This window comes from Phyllobates terribilis, unplaced genomic scaffold (genome assembly GCF_046119375.1).
Source record: "Phyllobates terribilis strain yellow unplaced genomic scaffold, ASM4611937v1 Scaffold_4__5_contigs__length_816908805, whole genome shotgun sequence".
NCBI lineage: Eukaryota > Metazoa > Chordata > Amphibia > Anura > Dendrobatidae > Phyllobates > Phyllobates terribilis.
In genome coordinates this window covers 710,551,037-710,573,632 of record NW_027362764.1, presented here as the reverse complement: position 1 = coordinate 710,573,632, position 22,596 = coordinate 710,551,037, and the positions used below count along the sequence as shown (strand labels likewise).

Sequence of the window (22,596 nt, the reverse complement as noted above, 5' to 3'; positions counted from 1 at the left end):
ATCTTCATAAAAGCTGATCAGATTAGTTTGACAGGAACGGTCCCTCGAAAACCCATGTTGATATTGGGTCATGAGGTTATTCTTCTTCAGATACTCTACTATAGCATCTCTTAGGAAACCCTCCAGGATTTTACCCACAGTAGAGGTTAAGCTTACTGGCCTGTAATTTCCAAGTTCAGTTTTTGTCCCCTTTTTGAATATTGGCACCACATTTGCTATACGCCAGTCCTGTGGTACAGACCCTGTTATTATGGAATCTTTAAAGATTAAAAATAATGGTTTATCTATGACATTACTTAATTCCTGCAGTACTCGCGGGTGTATCCCACCCAGGCCCGGGGATTTGTCAACTTTAGTGATTTTTAGACGCCGCCGTACTTCCTGCTGGGTTAATCAAGTGACATTTAAAGGGGTTGTCCACTACTTTATATCCCCCCCCCCCCATTTATCTCCCCGGGGCCCTTAAGACTTCTTGTAAATACCTTGTGTTGCAGATAATACCTGTGAGCGGCACTATCACTGGCCGCTCACAGGCATCACGTGACCCCCGGCTGCAGCCGGCTCTGACATCCGTTGATGTCACGACAAGTGCTGGCAGCAGCCGGGAGTAACGATCCTCCTGGTTCCACGGTGCATGCTGGGTGTGACGCAGGGGGTAACCCCACCCACAACTCAGCAGCCACCGCAGGGACCCCAGCGCTGAGTCACGCGCGGGGTCACGTGATGCCTGTGAGCGGCCACCGATAGCGCCGCTCACAGGCATTATCAGCAACAGAAGGTATGTACAAGAAGTCTTAGGGGACCCGGGGGGATACATGGGGGGGGGGGATAAAGTAGTGGACAACTTGTTTAATGGAGAATTTTTGTCATCACTAATCATGTTTTCTGTCATGCGATTTTCTTGTGTAAATATGGTTGAAAAAAAACATTTAGCATATTGGCTTTTTCCTCATCCTCATCCACCATTTCACCCAGACTATTTTTAAGGGGGCGAACACTATCATTTTTTAGTTTTTTTACTATTTATGTAGTTAGAGAATATTTTGGGATTATTTTTACTTTCTCTGGCAATGAGTCTCTCTGTCTCAATCTTTGCTGCCTTGATTTGGTTTTTACAGAATTTATTTAATTTTCTATATTTATTTAATGCCTCATCACTGCCTACTTGCTTTAGTTCTCTAAATGCTTTCTTTTTGTCACTTATTGCGCCTCTTACAGCTCTATTTAGCCATAGTGGTTTCCTCCTATTTATAGCATATTTATTCCCATAGGGTATATATTGTGCACAGGTCCTATTCAGGATGCTAATAAATGTCTCCCATTGGCTTTGTGTAGCTTTATGTTTCAGGATATCGTCCCAGTTTATTGCATTATCATCTCTCAACCTTTGGAAATTTGCCTTCCTGAAGTTTAGTGTCCTTGTAACCCCTCTACTAGACATCTTATATGTAAGTATGGGAAAACACTTTTGTAATAAATAGCTGTACATAGAACCAAAATTGGAGCACATAGAGTGCCCAGGGCTGCAAGTTTCAACGACAGAAGAACCGTGTGCCCCCTTATTCATGTAAGGAGCCTTTCTTTACACAGAAAAACATTCAAGAACGGCTATGTTTCGCCAAAACCTACATCAATTCTGCTAAAAGCACATGTGAAAATGTGTTATGGTTAGATGAGACCAAGATTGAACTTTTTGGCCATAATTCAAAAAGATACGTTTGGTGCAAAGCCAATACTGCCCACCACCTAAAGAACACCATACCCATAGTGATGCATGGAGGAGGCAACAGCTGAAACTGGAGCTTTAGTCTAGATGGAGGAAATTATGAACAGTTCCAAATATCAGTCAATTTTGCAACAAAACCTTCAGGCCTCTGCTAAACAGCTGAAGATCAAGAGGGATTTCACCTTTCAGTAGGCAACAACTCTAAGAATACTTCTAAACCAACAAAAGAATAGCTTTGCCAGAAGAAGATGAACATTTTGGAATAAATCAGCAAGGGCTCAGACCTGAATCCAATTAAAAATCTCTTGGTGACCTGAAGAGTGCACTGTACACAGGAGATGCCCTCTCAGTCTGACAGATTTGGAGCTCTTGCAAGGAAGAGTGGGCAAAGACTGACAATTCTAGATGTGCTATGCTGATGGACGCCAACCCAAAAAGATTGAATACTGTCATAAATTAAAGGATACTTCAAGAAAGTATTAGCTTAAGGCCACGTTCACACGTTCAGTATTTTACATTGGTATCTGTAAGCCAAAACCAGGAAAAATGCAGAAGTGGTGACGTGTTTCTATTATACTTTTCCTCTGATTGTTCTACTCCTGATTTTGGCTTACAAATACTGAACGTGGCCTAAGGGTGTGCATATTTATGCAACGGCATTCTTTTAGTTCTTTTTCTTTTTCCACCCTTAAAGATTTCAGTTTATTTTTCAATGGGTGTGTACAGATTATGGGCGACATTTAAAGGTGGAAAAAATTCGGAAATGACTCTTGGTATGATTTTTTTTACATGACAAAAACCTGCCATTTTAACAGGGGTGTGTAGATTTATTAACTGAAGTTCACACTTTTACTTTCACAGCTAGAGACCATTTCCTGCATTCAAGCAGAATTCTAAACTGTTTTTTCCAGTGAGAGCAGAATTCGTCTCTCGAATAGTTTTTTTTTTTTTTTTTTTTACCCACAACCATACACGATATATATTTTAGCAAAACATAATAGTGGTGTAACATAAAGGAAGTTATAATCGTGAGTCTATTGAATCCACGTCACTTCCATGGGTAGAGAGGTACTGCTCATTCGCACAATGTGGCCATTTCTTGATAAGGTGCTTAGTGACGACTGTCTGGTACTGGGTAGAAATGTTCATGGCGTCTCCAATTATTACCTTACACTAAGCTGAATTACCTGAAGAAGAGGTAGTCGCAGGACACGTCCCATTTGTAGTCATCAAATGTCACAATATTGAAATCGCAGGAAGTGCAGCGCAGCTGGTTACAGGCTCTGGAGAAAAGAAAGAACGAGGAGCAAAGTGTCGTCACAGAACAGAACACAGGGATGACCAGAAGACTTCATGACACGTTACCATGGAAGATCTTGATAAATTAAATTGCTGCTTAGGGCTTATTCTGAAGACAACCGCCGAGTACAATGGCCCACAAATACTAGACAGCTGTCGGCAGCAGCTATATCTCTCGTTTCTGCATATTTAATTTCAAGGAGGAGCTTTGCATGGCCTATAAGTCTCCTTACACTGGCATGTTAGGAATGTCACGCTCTACAACGAGACCTAAGTCAGAAGCTTCTCTAACAGTCAAATCAAATCTCTTGCTTTGCACTGAGGAGGGGCAACATCTCAAAACACGTGTCTGCAAATAAAGATTCTGGGTTGGCTTTTCTCCTAAGTCATGTGTCAAGGTTAGTTAAAGGGTCGATATTGACTTTTAGAATATCTTCACACACATTGGGTTTTTCAGCGTATTTTGCTGCAGATTTTTATGCAAATTTTCAGCTGTGTTTTGCAATACCACCAAAGTCTATGAGAAACAAGAATTCTCTGTTCACACATCTTGTTTTTTTTTTTTTTTCCGGCGTATTTTGTGCCTTGGTTGGGTTTTTGGAAAATAGAGTACGACACTTCTTTTAGTGTTTTTTCAGCATTTTTTCACCCATAGGAAGTAATGGGTGGTGAAAAAAAAGGTGAAATAGAATGGGGTTGGGGAGGCCTCCATTCACAACAGATAGTCAACATATCCTGCCGAAATGGGTGGGTTCAGACGACTTAACTAATGAGTTTGAAGGTCTTAAAGACTCCCATACTCACCCTAATCTAATAAGTTGAACTCACGAATATCTACAGGTTCGGCCAACAGTCTAATGTGCATGGGGACCCCTGACAGATGATGTCGGGGGAAATAACAATCCAACATGTTTGATTTAGGACTGCTAATTCCTTTGTTCTCTAAGAGTTAAGACCCCATCAGACATGTCTGGCAGTGGCTGTCTCTTAGGGAACACAGGAGTGCTCGTCGTAGTGACGGCTCAAGAGTATGGGAGAGTCTGGAGAGATAACTGCCGGTCAAACCAACGTTCAGCCGACAACCATCTAAAGTGTATGGGGGGCATAAGTCAATAGTCAGCATCCTCCCAATATATGTACGGCAGAAAAGGCCACCAGAGACATTAGATAAAAGTTGACAGATGATGTCGGGGGAGAGAAGGATTTCCAGTGATCTATCCAGGAGTCTGAGCGTTCCTGTGTATGAAGCATGTATGTTTCTGTGTTGCTTAATTGTACAATGATAAGCTCAGCATCTTAACTCCTTAGTGATGGAACCAATTTTGACCTTCATGACCAGGCCAAATTTTTGAAATCTGACCAGTGACCAGGTAATAACTCTGGAACGCTTCAACGGATCCCACTGATTCTGAGACTGTTTAGTTTTAGTGACATATTGTACTTTATGTTAGTGGTAAATTCAGGTCAATATTTTTTGCGTTCATTTGTTAAAATATTGGAATTTTGGAGAAGGAAGATTGAAAATTTTGCAATTTTCAAACTTTCAATCTTTATATCCTTAAGCCAGTTAGTCATGCTGTACAAAATAATTAATAAATAACATTTCCCACATGTCTACTTCAAATCTGCATATTTTTTTTAACATTTTATTTTGTTAGGATGTTAGAAGTGTTAAAAGTTTAGCAGCAATTTTTAATTTTTTCAAGAAATTTACAAAACCTGTTTCTTTAGGGACCTATTCAGGTTTTAATGGACTTTCAGGGGCTTCTAGATTGGAAACTCCCCAAAAGTGAAACAATTTTCAAAACTACACCCCTCAAATATTTCAACATTGCTGTCAGGAAAATTTTTTTTAACCCTTCAGGGCACAGGTATTAATGCAAAGTGAAATGAAAAAAAAAAAAAAAAATTTTACTCTAAAATGTTGCTTTAGCCCTATTTTTTTCACTTTACAAGGGATAGCACGACAAAATGGACCCCACAATTTGTTACCCCACATGTGGTCAGAAACCTCTGTTTGGACAAATGTCAGAGCTCAGAAGGGAAGGAGCAATATTTGAATTTTGCAACACAAATTTAGCTGAAAAATTGCTGGCACTGTGTCACATTTGCAGGGCCCCTAAGGCACCAAACAGCAGAAAAACCCCACTAGTGACCCCATTTTGGAAACTACACCCATCAAGGATTTTATCCAAGGCAATAGTCAGCATTTTAAACCCACAAGTATTACACAGAATTTGAGAAATTTGGCCATATACACTGTGTGCAAAATTATTAGGCAAATGAGTATTTTGATCACGATACTTTTTATACATGTTGTCCTACTCCAAAGGTTTTATGGTTTGATGAAATGAGAGTGACTCTTGGATGGGCCAGAGGCTGGATCAGTAAAGGGCAGAGAGCTCCACTCCGACTCAGACGCCAGCAAGCTGGAGGTGGGGTACTGGTATCATCAAAGATGAACTTGTGGGACCTTTTCGGGTTGAAGATGGAGTGAAGCTCAACTCCCAGACCTACTGCCAGTTTCTGGAAGACAACTTCTTCAAGCAGTGGTACAGGAAGAAGTCGGTATCGTTCAAGAAAAACATGATTTTCATGCAAGACAATGCTCCATCACATGCATCCAACTACTCCACAGCGTGGCTGGCCAGTAAAGGTCTAAAAGAAGAAAAAATAATGACATGGCCCCCTTGTTCACCTGATCTGAACGCCATAGAGAACCTGTGGTCCATAATAAATGTGTGATCTACAGGGAGGGAAAACAGTACACCTCTCGGAACAGTGTCTGGGAGGCTGTGGTGGCTGCTGCACGCAATGTTGATCGAAAACAGATCAAGCAACTGACAGAATCTATGGATGGAAGGCTGTTGAGTGTCATCATAAAGAAAGGTGGCTATATTGATCACTAATTTTTTGGGTTTTTGATTTTGCATGTCGGAAATGTTTATTTCTAAATTTTGTGCACTGATATTGATTTACCTGGTGAAAATAAACAAGTGAGATGGGATTATATTTGGTTTTTATTAAGTTGCCTAATAATTCTGCACAGTAATAGTTACCTGCACAAACAGATATCCTCCTAAGATAGCCAAATCTAAAAAACCCCACTCCAACTTCCAAAAATATCAAGCATGGATATTTATGAGTCTTTTGGGTTGATTGAGAACATAGTTGTTGATCAATAATAAAAATAATCCTCTAAAATACAACTTGCCTAATAATTCTGCACACAGTGTAGAACATTTTCATTTTTTTTCTCCACAAAAATGTTGCTTTAGCCCAAATTTTTCACTTTTGCAAAAGGTAACACCAAAAAATGGACCCCGCAGTTTGTTATCCACTTGCTTATGAGCGCGGTGATACCCCCCCTCATGAACCACAGTTATGGTGACTCCAGCCTTCCTTGTATATCACCCTACCCTCTGCTCTCCGTTCTGCTAATGACCTACAGCTAACATTCTCAATAATCCGAACCTCCCACTCCCGTCTCCACAACTTCTCTTGTGCTGCACCATTTCTCTGGATATTCACTAAATGCTAAATCTGACCTGCCATTATGATTCTCCAGGTCATTATGAGTTCACAGATACCAACATGTATAGATTATTTTTTATCTAAGTGGTGGAAAAAAATCCAAAGTTTGTAAAAAAAAAAAAAAAAAAAAAAAAAGGCACCATTTTCCGAGATCCGTAGTGTTTCCATTTTCCTGGATCTGGGGCTGGGTGAAGGCTTATTTATCGAGCACCAAGCTGATGTTTTTATTGATACCATAGATCTGATCTTTTGATCACCTATCATTGCATTTCATTCCAACGTTCCGGCAACCAAAAAAAATAATTAATTCTGGCGTTTTGATCTTTTTTCTTGTTACGCCGCTTACCGATCAGATTAATTAAGTTTATATTTACATAGCTCGGACATTTCTGAACGCAGCGATACCAAGTATGTGCATTTATTTATTTATTTTGAATAGGGCAAAAGGGGGTGATTTAAACTTTTATATTTTTTAAAACATTTTTTTTTAACTTTTTACTTGCTTTAATAGTTCCCTTAGGAAACTTGAAGCTGCGATCTTCACAAAAACTTGTGCTACACATGGCAAGGCTGCAGAAAAAAAATCATCATCTCTCATGAACACCGGGCACGGACTGGCGTTCATAGGAAATCTGCAATGACAGGCACACAGAGGGTCTTCTGCAGACCCCCCTGTCTGTCATGACAACCCATCGGCGACCTGCGGTCATGTGACACGGGCGCTGATGGGCGTGTCTTGTGACGCGCTTCTGATGTGCCCGAGTTAAATGCTGCAGTCAGTGATTGACAGCAGAATTTAACATGTTAACAGCCGCGGGTGGATCGCGATTCCACCCACGGCTGTTAGAGGCACATGACAGCTCATCAGATCAGCTGTCATGTCCCCGGAAAAGATGTGGGTTCAGCGCCGGAGCCAACATGAAAGGGGGATAGACGACCTTGGACATACCTTTATGTCATAGGTCGTGAAGATGTTCTCTGTGTTTATACTGGCTGGTGACCGGTTCATGCAGCGTTATGTGAATACCTTATTTATTATACTGATGGCTGGACCATACAACACAAACACTTTTTACCATTTACCTTTCATGTTCCCCCTATTTCCTTATAGACTGTAGCTTGCGAGCAGGACCCTCACTTCTCTTGGTATCTGAATTATGTGTTATTCTGTAATGTCTTTGTCTGTACATGTCCCCACTTATTGTAAAGTGCTGTGGAATATGTTGCTGCTATAGAAATAAAAATTATTATTAGTAACGTCTCCCCCTTCTCCTTTATTACGCCATTTCGGCCTAAATGTTGTAACGTACTGACGGCGCCACCTACTGTGCATTTTACAATTCTACAGAAGATGAAAATCCATCTCAAGAGCTATCAAGTTTGAGGGGAAAAAATGATTGGAACGGTCAGTATGAGCGGTAAGGATGTGTACAGTAATGTATATGTGGATGGTGTTTGGCGCACTGTATTTTCTGACAGAGTATTTGCCAAATTTTTGGGGAGCTAAATTGATGCACAAACTGAAAAATTGGGGAAGCCGTGTACCTCACCTCTGCTCTCTAGTACAGTGAGTGCTCTGTGCAACCAAGAGTTAAAAGATCAGCATGGTGGCTCGGTGGTTAGCACTGTTGCTTTGCAGCGCCGGGGTCCCACCTTTCTTAGTGCTGCTCAGGTCACCCACCAGTCTCTGTGCTGTCTCTACAAAAGGGTATGTGACCGTGAGAGCCAATCACTAGCCGCAGTGATGACCGTGATTGGCTGCAGAGGTCACATATCTGTCCATATAATCCTGCTTGGGTTGCCTGGAGAGCTCATGTATTGTTCAGTGCTGCGTCCAATGAAGGGCGGCAGCGGTCACGTGTCCTTCCAGCCAGAAGCACAGAGACCGGTGAGGGAACCAGGCAGTGATAGGAGAGCAGCAGGTAACTATACTTGTTTTTTTTCTCTTCACTATGCTGAGACATATTTTTTTATTGAGCCGGACTAACCATTTACCTTTTTCTAGAAATCTTCCCATAGATTTCCATCATTTGTATTGCAGCTGATCCGACTCCAGAAATTCCCAGTCGATAAGCTGCAACACTGCCATAACAATGCATTATTCCATCCTGTCGATACAAATGCACGGCGGTCTCTGTAATCCACGTGGAGTCTGTCTGTCCCAGCGGAGCGCTATTATATGAGCAGCGATTTCATGTAGTATGGGAGGCAGGAGGAGATACTTACCGTTCAGATACACTTGTCCCAAGGCCAAAAGGAACCAGACTTCCCCCGAGGTAAACTGGGCAGCACCTGCAACAGCGACAGTCATCTGCTTTATGTTCAGATGTAATCAACATGATCAGTAGCTCTTGTACTGCCGTCCCCCTGCAATGCATGAGGCTCCTGCCAAACCCTCTGACGCAGATCTAAACAGATCCCGACTGTCCCCTGGCCTTGAATGTGACCCAACTACAGACTCTTACTCTACAGAATTGGTCGTTTTATTAGGCCATATTCAGACCTCCGATTATTGAGCACGGATACCATCTCTGATTTTCACGGATAGCACTGATACCTGTGTTAGTCTATGGGGCCATTCACTTGTCTGTGATTTTTCGCGGTCCGATCTATATGGACGACTCACCTCTTATATCATTTAAAGGGGTATTTCCATCTCCAAGAACCTATTTCAATATGTAATAGGTGTAATAATAATAGTATTAGCAAATACCTCCAATTAGAAATGTAGTGAAGTTCTTCTGATTCACTAAGTCGCTTACCCCATGTGCAGGTCATTGCAGTAGCTTAGGTAGTCATGGTTACGACCACTCATATAGTGACAATTTCTTGATAGTGGTCGTAACAATGGATATCTAAGTTACTGCTATGCCCTGCACATGGGGTAAGCGACATAGGTAATCAGAAGAACTATACTATATTGGAGGTATTTGCTAATACTATCATTATTAAACCTACTACATATTGACATAGAATCTTGGAGATGGGAATAACCCTTTAAAGAGTAACCGTTGTATTATTTATTTTTCCCCATAAATTAACAGTACGCATGAAAAGAAGAAACTGTAATGTATCTTATTAGAGAAATCTGCTTCTTTCTCCTCCTGGACTGATTACTAATTCTCAAAATTCTCAATTCATGGGGAAAATGTGTCTTCAGTAAATACAGATTTTCATATTACTGATCTAGGAGATGGCAATTGGTGCTCATAAAGTTTTATGTAGAACTGTAAGTCTATGTTCACATGTTGCATTTTTGCTGTGCTTTTTATAACACCAGCAAAAGCTATGAGATTTCAGAAACCTCATGCACACGCTTGTTTTTTTTTTTGCTGACTGAATTTGAGCACTGATCTGCAGCTTGTCAATTCTTTCAGCGTTTTTGCAACATTTTTTCACCCATAGGAAGCAATGAAAAAGAGACCACTTCCGGACCCACCCATAGACGTTAAACGTTCTGCAGTGATGATTTAAAATGTCACTGTATAGTAAAGCAGCTGCTATCCAGCAACTGAGGCAGTGGGGAGCCAGCTGTCAGACACAGCCGCATTCCCCATAGATATGGCAGAGGTGGTTTACTATGGTCTCTGCCTTCTCGATTGCTGTATACACAGTGATAAACAAGAGCTGTCTACAAAGATATAAAAACGCTAACCTTGTACCCCCCTCCTGACCCAACGGTCATGTGATCGCCGGGTGAAGGAGCTGCTTGACCCAGGAGTCTGAATTTCCACTGTAACTGGGACTAATATACCAGTCCCAAGTACAAGGGAAATCAGATTTTTTTTATATAAAAAAAGTATTGTCTTTAATGACCTCATGGAGGCACAATATGTGAAATAAGTAAAAAATAAATAAATAGTTGGACAACAACTATCTAACACGTATAATCAGCATCAGGGTGCATTCATGCTGCACATGCAGTACATTGGAGATATAGGTCAGAAGGATTTACCAACATATGAGATTGTATAGGCATACAATGACATATGTCACCCATAGGAACCATTGGGTGCACCTATTGGGTGAATGGAGAACTATGGAAACATTTTATATATAACTTAGGAGCATTAGCAGTGCAAATGCACGCGAAGATCCATTGTTAAGGCCTATGTACACCTTCACATAGAATTTTTTTTTTATTGTTCATTTCCTTTCTAATTGCAAAGTTAGGCAACTTTCTAAATAGTCTTATTAAAAACCTTCCAATATTTTGCTGCCTCAGAGCCTGTAACTCCAGTATCTAGCTGAGTGATCTGCAAAGGAGATACAAATCTGTCTGTGCGCCGGATCCTATGTAATTACCCAAAGGTAACTACTAACATATGGAAAAATCATTTTTTTCCAAGAAAAATGTGCCCATAACCTTTAAGGCTAATTCCTTGTGTTCTGAAAGACAAGTCTAGTTGGGTCCTGAAAGAAAATTTGTTAGCAGGAGTTCACCTCCAAGCTCTTTCAAAGACAAGTGCAGCAATGGCTATACATGGCCAGTCTATTCCTCTGTTATTGAAAAATCAGTGTTTACTTTGTTACGCAAAAGAGGCTGAAGAGCTATGGTGGATCTGAAGCCTCTGTCACTCCAGCTCTATTCCCTGCCTCCTCCTGCTTGACTGTTGGGCGGTAGATGGAGAATAGAGCTGGAGTGCCAGAGGCTTCAGATCTACCAGAGTCTTTCAGCCTCATTTGCATAACAATTGAAATGCTAATTTCTCAGTAACCTAGAAATAGATTGGCCATGTGAAGGCATTTGAAAAAGCTACATGCATGTATAAATAGCCTGGGGGTGAAAGCCTGCTGAGATTCCCGTTAACTCATGAATCCACTGTCACTCCAGCATCTCTCCTCGCTCTGTTTGCTTCCCTGCAGCGGTCACATTGTGTCTAGCCACGTGACCACTGCAGCCAATTACTGGCTTAAACAGTGTACATAGCATGAGGGCGTGATTGGCTACAGCAGTCATGTGGGTGCACCATGTGACCGCGCGGATCCTGGGTAAGCAGAGATCATCAGGGAGCACCGGAGTGACATGGCAGATTCAGCGGATGAGTACTGGGAATGTATTCTGCATCAGATTACCCCACTTCTACAGTACAGGAACAGTGGTTTCACTTACTTTTTATTGGGATGTTGTCTGGATGTTTTGCAGGATTGTTGTCTTGGGGATTTTACATTTTGTGTCTAAAAAAAAATAAAAAATAATAACAGGTAAGCAGAAGGACACAATGAAAATGATGGCACCATACATAGAATAAAGCAGTGACTTGTGAACCTAGGAAGATCAGTGGAGGGGACGTCCAGAGAAATCCTCAAGTTAACCCTTTTTACAGCATGTCATCAAATAACACATTAAAATAAGGTTGGGGGGTGCACCCTGAAATGATTACTCCCCATTATACTAATGGCTCCATCTGTCTCCTCCCCCGCTACGCTCGGTTCTCCAGAGTATACGTGTGTTTTCAATGGGGAGAGCAGAGTGAGAACCATGCCCAACACCGCTGCCTCTCTTCTCCCAGGAAAAACGCATTGAAATTCAACATGCCCAATCCTTCCCACAATGCCTGCTGTGTGGGGCAGCCTCCAAACATATGATTGTGCTCGGCAGAATTTCCACTAATGTACACGCAGACCTTCGATGCTACGATCTTTCGGGGGAGGGGGATCAGCTTCAATATGAGGGAGATCTAGCAGAGTAGGTGTTCAATCCCCCTGCAGCGCCTCTACAGGGGACAAGAAGCATTACACCGTAGCAATTAAAATGAATGAATTTGTGTTTGGTTCACCAAAGTGAGAAACAGTCTTTATAGTCAAATTTCATTTTACATTTATACCCCATATCATGTTAAGGCATAGTGACATACACCCTGACAACTGGCATTATAGTCAAGTAGTAACCCGGCTTCCTCAGGTCCACTACCGTATGTATCTATAGAGAATTACTTATGATGCAGTTATCAAAGAATAAAAGGTTGGGAATTAAAAAAAAAAAAAAAAAGTCTTGTAGTGCATATACACTAGTGGCCAAAATTGAGGCAACACCCTCAAGATTTATTAATTTTTAGCATTTTGCCAATACAAATACAAATTTTTATGAATGTTTTTGATTTCACAGTAAAGTTTTTAAGTAGAAATAACAAAATCTCATATAGAAACACAATATTAGCAGGAAATGTGTTCATTTGTCAACAAATTGGACACGATTGTCACTCAGATGACTGTGGGAGAAAAGCCATTGATTTCTCCTATTTTCATATCTAACAGTAAAATGTTAATACTCAGTTGGACAGCCCTCGGCCTTGATGACTGCCTGGCATCTACTTGGCATGCGATCTACCAGTTTGTGTAAATCAGATGGTGTGATGATTTGATGATGGCTGCAATGAGCTCCTGCTTTTTGAAGCCCGCTGTTTTGACACCGCTCTTTTGAGCCAGATCTGGGCTGTTTCCTGGCCAATTCAATAGCTGGACATTTTTTGTCCTTGAACCTGGAGAGACATTTTTTATCTGTATGGCACGGGGCTCCATCTTGCTGAAAAATAAACGGTGTCCCTTCACCAAATACATCACGTGCCGAAGGAATGAGTTTAGGCTGAAGGACTTCCTTGATGGACTTTTCAGCATTAACTGTTCCTTCAATTACCTGCAGCCTACCAACTGCATCTCTGGACATGCAGCCCCCTACCATAACACTCAGAGGATGCTTCATGGTGGGCACTCTGGCAAGCAATCCTCTCCAGGTCGTCGTCGAACGTAGCGGACACCGTCGCTGCCAAAGATGGATATGCGTGTCTCATCGATCCATAAAACATTTCTCCCTTGCTCAATGGTCCATTTAGAATGTTCTTTGGCCCCTGCAGACATTTCTGACGCTGTGAGGCATGCAAAAATGGCTTTTTATGTGGTATTCTGGCTCTTAACTCAGAGTTTATCAATCGTCATCGAACCGTCCGATCAGACACTGTCACTCCAGTGTTGACAAGCTCCTTGTTGATGTCAACAGCAGTTGATTTCCTGTTATTTAGGTCGATTCTCACGATTCTTATCAGTCGGAGGAGTTGTAGCCTTCTTCCATCCTCTACCTGGTTTATTCGCTATCGAACCAGTTTCTTGAAACCGCTTGCACACTTTGAGATGTCGACATGTGCATGCAGCAGAGCTGTGTACACTGTGTGCAGAATTATTAGGCAAGTTGTATTTTAGAGGATTATTTTTATTATTGATGAACAACTATGTTCTCAATCAACCCAAAAGACTCATAAATATCCAAGCTTAATATTTTTGGAAGTTGGAGTGGTTTTTTTAAGATTTGGCTATCTTAGGAGGATATCTGTTTGTGCAGGTAACTCTTACTGTGCAGAATTATTAGGCAACTTAATAAAAACCAAATATAATCCCATCTCACTTGTTTATTTTCACCAGGTAAACCAATATCAGTGCACAAAATTTAGAAATAAACATTTCTGACATGCAAAAACAAACACAAAAAAAATTAGTGATCAATATAGCCACCTTTCTTTATGATGACACTCAGCAGCCTTCCATCCATAGATTCTGTCAGTTGATTGATCTGTTTTCGATCAACATTGCGTGCAGCAGCCACCACAGCCTCCCAGACACTGTTCAGAGAGGTGTACTGTTTTCCCTCCCTGTAGATCTCACATTTTATGATGGACCACAGGTTCTCTATGGGGTTCAGATCAGGTGAACAAGGGGGCCATGTCATTATTTTTTCTTCTTTTAGACCTTTACTGGCCAGCCACGCTGTGGAGTAGTTGGATGCATGTGATGGAGCATTGTCCTGCATGAAAATCATGTTTTTCTTGAACGATACCGACTTCTTCCTGTACCACTGCTTGAAGAAGTTGTCTTCCAGAAACTGGCAGTAGGTCTGGGAGTTGAGCTTCACTCCATCCTCAACCCGAAAAGGTCCCACAAGTTCATCTTTGATGATACCAGCCCATACCAGTACCCCACCGCCACCTTGCTGGCATCTGAGTCGGAGTGGAGCTCTCTGCCCTTTACTGATCACGCCTCTGGCCCATCTATCTGGCCCATCAAGAGTCACTCTCATTTCATCAGTCCATAAAACCTTTGAAAAATCAGTCTTAAGATATTTCTTGGCCCATTCTTGACGTTTTATCTTATGTTTCTTGTTCAAAGGTGGTTGTTTTTCAGCCTTCCTTTCCTTGGCCATGTCCCTGAGTATCGCACACCTTGTGCTTTTTGATACTCCAGTAACGTTGCAGCTCTGAAATATGGCAAAACTGGTGGCGAATGGCATCTTGGCAGCTTCACGCTTGATTTTCCTCAATTCATGGACAGTTATATTGCGCCTTTTTTGGCCAACACGCTTCTTGCGACCCTGTTGTCTATTTGCCATGAAACGCTTGATTGTTCGGTGATCACGCTTCAAAAGTTTGGAAATTTCAAGACTGCTGCATCCCTCTGCAAGACATCTCACAATTTTGGACTTTTCAGAGCCCGTCAAATCTCTCTTCTGACCCATTGTGCCAAAGGAAAGGAAGTTGCCTAATAATTAAGCACACCTTATATAGGGTGTTGATGTCATTAGTCAACACCCCTCCTCATTACAGAGATGCACATCACCAGATTTACTTAATTGGTAGTTGGCTCTCAAGCCTATGCAGCTTGGAGTAGGACAACGTGTATAAAAAATATCATGTGATCAAAATACTCATTTGCCTAATAATTCTGCACGCGGTGTATGTCGACATGTGCATGCAGCAAAGCTGTGTATGTCGACATGTGCATGCAGCAAAGCTGTGTATGTCGACATGTGCATGCAGCAGAGCTGTGTATGTCGACATGTGCATGCAGCAGAGCTGTGTATGTCGACATGTGCATGCAGCAGAGCTGTGTATGTCGACATGTGCATGCAGCAGAGCTGTGTATGTCGACATGTGCATGCAGCAGAGCTGTGTATGTCGACATGTGCATGCAGCAGAGCTGTGTATGTCGACATGTGCATGCAGCAGAGCTGTGTATGTCGACATGTGCAAGCAGCAGAGCTGTGTATGTCGACATGTGCAAGCAGCAGAGCTGTGTATGTCGACATGTGCATGCAGCAGAGCTGTGTATGTCGACATGTGCATGCAGCAGAGCTGTGTATGTCGACATGTGCATGCAGCAGAGCTGTGTATGTCGACATGTGCATGCAGCAGAGCTGTGTATGTCGACATGTGAATGCAGCAGAGCTGTGTATGTCGACATGTGCATGCAGCAGAGCTGTGTATGTCTACATGTGCATATATACAGAACTGTGAATGTCTATATATGCATGTAGCAGGGAAGTGTGTATGTATATGTGCATATGTAGCATAGCACGGTGTGTTTATATGTGCATGCAGCAGAGCTGTGTTGTGTGTAAAATACTACAGAGAGAAACTAACAATAGATTTATTACCTCCCTATTCTACCCTAGTACATTAAATTTAATTTAAAATTAGAGATAATGACCCATCCACTTTAAACAGGCAGGGAAGTTTTAGTTAATAGGAAAAATGTTTTTCCTATTTCCTGCTGTCTATACCTGGGGTGCACCTTACGATAAGGTGCGTCTTATATTCCTAATAGGGTATTCTTTCATGCTTCAAACACATATATGCAAAAGCCGTATGAAAACAACAAATACTAGGATATCTTGATGATCACTGGGATTCCCACCACTCCCATAACTGGAGTAGTTATCCTGAGAAAGGAGAGCCACATCATCAATGGAGCAGTGGTGTCCATACATGACCTCTGCTCTATTCACTGTCTATGGGACTGCCAAAAAAACACAAGAGCAGTGCTCCTCTCTTTCCAGCAGTCCAATTGACAATGAACAGAGCATGCACACCTCAACACTATTCTAAAGGGGTTGTCCACGATCAATCAGGGGAGCAGGAATGCCAAAAGGAGCATTACTTATCTGTTACATGGCCTGATTCTCCCTGTAAGCCTTCATTTATCAGCTGCAGCTTTGACATCATGCTGAGCATGTGACCGCTGCAACTAATCACCAACCAGATAGTGCACTATAAAGATCGTACCTTGTTTCCTTCATAGAAGCGAACATCGAGTATATCTTCAATCAAATCATCAACGTTTTCATCATCCACCGGTGTGATTGCTGCAGGATTTTTAGATCTGAAATAAACAATAAATTCCCTATAAAACATAATTAATTGCAGGTCACATTGGTAAAGGAGTCGGTTGATCACATAGATTGGTGATTATATAAGGCATGTCCGTCATCAAGATGAAATAAACCTATATGATGCTTTTCCCCCAGAAGACACCAGGTCTCGGCGAAACATGGACCCACTCATTGGAACAGGAAGAACAAAAAACATAGGGGACGATTAATTAAGATTGGCGTAGAGCATGCGAGTATTAATGAAGCAATCGCAGGAGCAGTGACCTGAATTATCATGAATTAGGCGCGTCTGGTACCCAGCGAGCGCTGTCACCACCAATGAGCGCCAGCTGAGGGCTGATGTACATTGGTGGAGTACGATAGTGGCATAACTCATGATGAAATTGATGAGCGGGCGCAATCTGGATGGGACTGGCGTATAGACGCCAAAAGTCGCAATATTTTTGCGCAACCTATTAAGGTGTTTACGCCAGATGTCTGTTGTAAGCACCTTAATGAATCGCTCACAGTGTCTGCAGAACTATTTTGTCCCCAAAAACAGATTGCAAGTGGATCATGCAGTTTTTCTTTTTTTTTAATACTGTCTATGCCTAAAGCTGGCCATACACAAGATGAAAAAAAAAAAAATAGAAAAATGAAAGATCATCCATCGTTTGTACGAATCTTCGCTTGCACGACAGCGCCATGCACAAGTCCAATTACACTGTACAAATAGCTTTTAGATGAAGCCATACATTATGGAGGAATAGTGAACAAAAGCTTTTGATAATCAGTGGGATGGAGCTAATGAAGATGGAGCTAATGAAATTCAGTTTTCCAAATGATCAGCACATAAATATTATGCCATAGTCGCACAAAAATATCAGACATGCTCGATCGATCTTTATGACAACTACGATCGTTTGTAGTCCAAAAGTCCATCGATTGCCATCTAAAAACCATAATGGTCGATTTGGTCAGAATTGTCTACCTAGTGCAACCTTGGTCTAATGTGTATGGGGGTCTTAACTCTATGGGAAACAGCAGGGCTGTGGAGTCGGTAAGCCAAACCACCCACTCCGACATTTCCCTGGCTCCGACTCCTCAGCACTGCCTCACTACTGAGCGTGTACAGAAAGTGCCGCACTGCATCACTACTGAGCATGTACAGAAAGTGCTGCACTGCCTCACTACTGAGCGTGTACAGAAAGCGCAGCACTGCCTCACTACTGAGCGTGTACAGAAAGCGCAGCACTGCCTCACTACTGAGCGTGTACAGAAAGTGCCGCACTGCATCACTACTGAGCATGTACAGAAAGTGCCGCACTGCCTCACTACAGAGCGTGTGCAGAAAGCGCCGCACTGCCTCACTACAGAGCATGTACAGAAAGTGCAGCACTGCATCACTACAGAGCGTGTACAGAAAACGCAGCACTGCATCACTACAGAGCGTGTACAGAAAGCGCAGCACTGCCTCACTACAGAGCGTGTACAGAAAGTGCAGCACTGCATCACTACAGAGCGTGTACAGAAAACGCAGCACTGCATCACTACAGAGCGTGTACAGAAAGCGCCGCACTGCCTCACTACTGAGCGTGTACAGAAAGCGCAGCACTGCCTCACTACTGAGCGTGTACAGAAAGCGCCGCACTGCCTCACTACACAGCGTGTACAGAAAGCGCCTCACTACAGAGTGTGTACAGAAAGTGCCGCACTGTCTCACTACTGAGCGTGTACAGAAAGCGCAGCACTGCCTCACTACTGAGCGTGTACAGAAAGCGCCGCACTACCTCACTACAGAGCGTGTACAGAAAGCGCCGCACTGCCTCACTACTGAGCGTGTACAGAAAGCGCCGCACTGCCTCACTACTGAGCGTGTACAGAAAGCGCCGCACTGCCTCACTACAGAGCGTGTACAGAAAGCGCCTCACTACAGAGCGTGTACAGAAAGTGCCGCACTGCCTCACTACTGAGCGTGTACAGAAAGCGCCGCACTGCCTCACTACTGAGCGTGTACAGAAAGCGCCGCACTGCATCACTACAGAGCGTGTACAGAAAGCGCCGCACTACAGAGCGTGTACAGAAAGCGCCGCACTGCCTCACGACAGAGTGTGTACAGAAAGCGCCGCACTGCCTCACTACAGAGCGTGTACAGAAAACGCAGCACTGCCTCACTACTGAGCGTGTACAGAAAACGCAGCACTGCATCACTACAGAGCGTGTACAGAAAACGCAGCACTGCATCACTACAGAGCGTGTACAGAAAGCGCAGCACTGCCTCACTACAGAGCGTGTACAGAAAGTGCCGCGCTGCCTCACTATTGAGCGTGTACAGAAAGTGCCGCGCTGCCTCACTATTGAGCGTGTACAGAAAGTGCCGCACTGACTCACTACTGAGCGTGTACAGAAAGTGCCGCACTGCCTCACTACTGAGCGTGTACAGAAAGCGCCGCACTGCCTCACTACTGAGCGTGTACAGAAAGCGCCGCACTGCATCACTACAGAGCGTGTACAGAAAGCGCCGCACTACAGAGCGTGTACAGAAAGCGCCGCACTGCCTCACTACAGAGCGTGTACAGAAAGCGCCGCACTGCATCACTACAGAGCGTGTACAGAAAACGCAGCACTGCCTCACTACAGAGTGTGTACAGAAAACGCAGCACTGCATCACTACAGAGCGTGTACAGAAAACGCAGCACTGCATCACTACAGAGCGTGTGCAGAAAGCGCCGCACTGCATCACTACAGAGCGTGTGCAGAAAGCGCCGCACTGCATCACTACAGAGCGTGTACAGAAAGCGCAGCACTGCATCACTACAGAGCGTGTACAGAAAGCGCAGCACTGCCTCACTACAGAGCGTGTACAGAAAGTGCTGCACTGCCTCACTACTGAGCGTGTACAGAAAGTGCCGCACTGCATCACTACAGAGCGTGTACAGAAAGCGCCGCACTGACTCACTACTAAGCGTGTACAGAAAGTGCCGCACTGCCTCACTACTGAGCGTGTACAGAAAGTGCCGCACTACCTCACTACTGAGCGTGTACAGAAAGCGCCGCACTGCCTCACTACTGAGCGTGTACAGAAAGCGCCGCACTGCATCACTATTGAGCGTGTAGAGAAAGTGCCGCGCTGCCTCACTACAGAGCGTGTACAGAAAGTGCCGCACTGACTCACTACTGAGCGTGTACAGAAAGTGCCGCACTGCCTCACTACTGAGCGTGTACAGAAAGTGCCGCACTGCCTCACTACTGAGCGTGTACAGACAGTGCCGCACTGCCTCACTACTGAGCGTGTACAGAAAGTGCCGCGCTGCCTCACTATTGAGCGTGTAGAGAAAGTGCCGCACTGTCTCACTACTGAGTGTGTACAGAAAGCGCCGCACTGCCTCACTACAGAGCGTGTGCAGAAAGTGCAGCACTGCCTCACTACAGAGCGTGTGCAGAAAGTGCGGCACTGCCTCACTACAGAGCGTGTGCAGAAAGTGCGGCACTGCATCACTACAGAGCGTGTGCAGAAAGTGCCTTACTGCATCACTACAGAGCGTGTACAGAAAGTGCCGCACTGCCTCACTACTGAGCGTGTACAGAAAGTGCCGCACTGCCTCACTACTGAGTGTGTACAGAAAGTGCCGCACTGTCTCACTACTGAGTGTGTACAGAAAGCGCCGCACTGCCTCACTACAGAGCGTGTGCAGAAAGTGCGGCACTGCATCACTACAGAGCGTGTGCAGAAAGTGCCTTACTGCATCACTACAGAGCGTGTACAGAAAGTGCCGCACTGCCTCACTACTGAGCGTGTACAGAAAGTGCCGCACTGCCTCACTACTGAGCGTGTACAGAAAGTGCCGCACTGCCTCACTACAGAGCGTGTACAGAAAGTGCCGCACTGCCTCACTACAGAGCGTGTACAGAAAGTGCCGCACTGCCTCACTACAGAGCGTGTACAGAGAGTGCCGCACTGCCTCACTACAGAGCGTGTACAGAAAGTGCCGCACTGCCTCACTACAGAGCGTGTACAGAAAGTGCCGCACTGCATCACTACAGAGCGTGTACAGAAAGTGCAGCACTGCCTCACTACAGAGCGTGTACAGAAAGTGCCGCACTGCATCACTACAGAGCGTGTACAGAAAGTGCAGCACTGCATCACTACAGAGCGTGTACAGAAAGTGCAGCACTGCATCACTACAGAGCGTGTACAGAAAGTGCCGCACTGCCTCACTACAGAGCGTGTACAGAAAGTGCCGCACTGCCTCACTACAGAGCGTGTACAGAAAGTGTCGCACTGCCTCACTACAGAGCGTGTACAGAAAGTGCAGCACTGCATCACTACAGAGCGTGTACAGAAAGTGCCGCACTGCCTCACTACAGAGCGTGTACAGAAAGTGCCGCACTGCCTCACTACTGAGCGTGTACAGAAAGTGCCGCACTGCCTCACTACTGAGCGTGTACAGAAAGTGCCGCACTGCCTCACTACTGAGCGTGTACAGGAAGTGCCGCACTGCTTCACTACTGAGCGTGTACAGAAAGTGCCGCACTGCCTCACTACAGAGCGTGTACAGAAAGTGCCGCACTGCCTCACTACAGAGCGTGTACAGAAAGTGCCGCACTGCCTCACTACAGAGCGTGTACAGAAAGTGCCGCACTGTCTCACTACTGAGTGTGTACAGAAAGCGCCGCACTGCCTCACTACAGAGCGTGTGCAGAAAGTGCAGCACTGCCTCACTACAGAGCGTGTGCAGAAAGTGCGGCACTGCATCACTACAGAGCGTGTGCAGAAAGTGCCTTACTGCATCACTACAGAGCGTGTACAGAAAGTGCCGCACTGCCTCACTACTGAGCGTGTGCAGAAAGTGCCTTACTGCATCACTACAGAGCGTGTACAGAAAGTGCCGCACTGCCTCACTACTGAGCGTGTACAGAAAGTGCCGCACTGCCTCACTACTGAGTGTGTACAGAAAGTGCCGCACTGTCTCACTACTGAGTGTGTACAGAAAGCGCCGCACTGCCTCACTACAGAGCGTGTGCAGAAAGTGCGGCACTGCATCACTACAGAGCGTGTGCAGAAAGTGCCTTACTGCATCACTACAGAGCGTGTACAGAAAGTGCCGCACTGCCTCACTACTGAGCGTGTACAGAAAGTGCCGCACTGCCTCACTACTGAGCGTGTACAGAAAGTGCCGCACTGCCTCACTACAGAGCGTGTACAGAAAGTGCCGCACTGCCTCACTACAGAGCGTGTACAGAAAGTGCCGCACTGCCTCACTACAGAGCGTGTACAGAGAGTGCCGCACTGCCTCACTACAGAGCGTGTACAGAAAGTGCCGCACTGCCTCACTACAGAGCGTGTACAGAAAGTGCCGCACTGCATCACTACAGAGCGTGTACAGAAAGTGCAGCACTGCCTCACTACAGAGCGTGTACAGAAAGTGCCGCACTGCATCACTACAGAGCGTGTACAGAAAGTGCAGCACTGCATCACTACAGAGCGTGTACAGAAAGTGCAGCACTGCATCACTACAGAGCGTGTACAGAAAGTGCCGCACTGCCTCACTACAGAGCGTGTACAGAAAGTGCCGCACTGCCTCACTACAGAGCGTGTACAGAAAGTGCAGCACTGCATCACTACAGAGCGTGTACAGAAAGTGCCTCACTACAGAGCGTGTACAGAAAGCGCCGCACTGCATCACTACAGAGCGTGTACAGAAAGTGCCGCACTGCCTCACTACAGAGCGTGTGCAGAAAGCGCCGCACTGCATCACTACAGAGCGTGTGCAGAAAGCGCCGCACTGCATCACTACAGAGCGTGTACAGAAAGCGCCGCACTGCATCACTACAGAGCGTGTGCAGAAAGCGCCGCACTGCATCACTACAGAGCGTGTGCAGAAAGTGCCGCACTGCATCA

The 22,596-nt window shown here is 44.4% G+C and overlaps 1 protein-coding gene across 2 annotated transcripts in view; it reads right to left on the bottom strand.

Moving 5' to 3' along the window:
- CFAP418 (cilia and flagella associated protein 418) overlaps positions 1–22,596 on the bottom strand; it is a 36,332-nt gene that overhangs the window by 10,345 nt on the left and 3,391 nt on the right. For both annotated transcript variants that reach the window (XR_012320173.1, XM_073679649.1), the window contains exons 2-5: positions 16,609–16,705; positions 11,673–11,737; positions 8,786–8,851; positions 2,914–3,009 (exon numbers count right to left, since the gene is read on the bottom strand). Coding sequence is in view for 1 of the 2 variants with exons in the window: in XM_073679649.1 (XP_073535750.1) it covers positions 2,914–3,009; positions 8,786–8,851; positions 11,673–11,737; positions 16,609–16,705 (324 nt within the window). In the remaining variant the exon portion in view is untranslated. The remainder of the gene's footprint in view (positions 1–2,913; positions 3,010–8,785; positions 8,852–11,672; positions 11,738–16,608; positions 16,706–22,596) is intronic.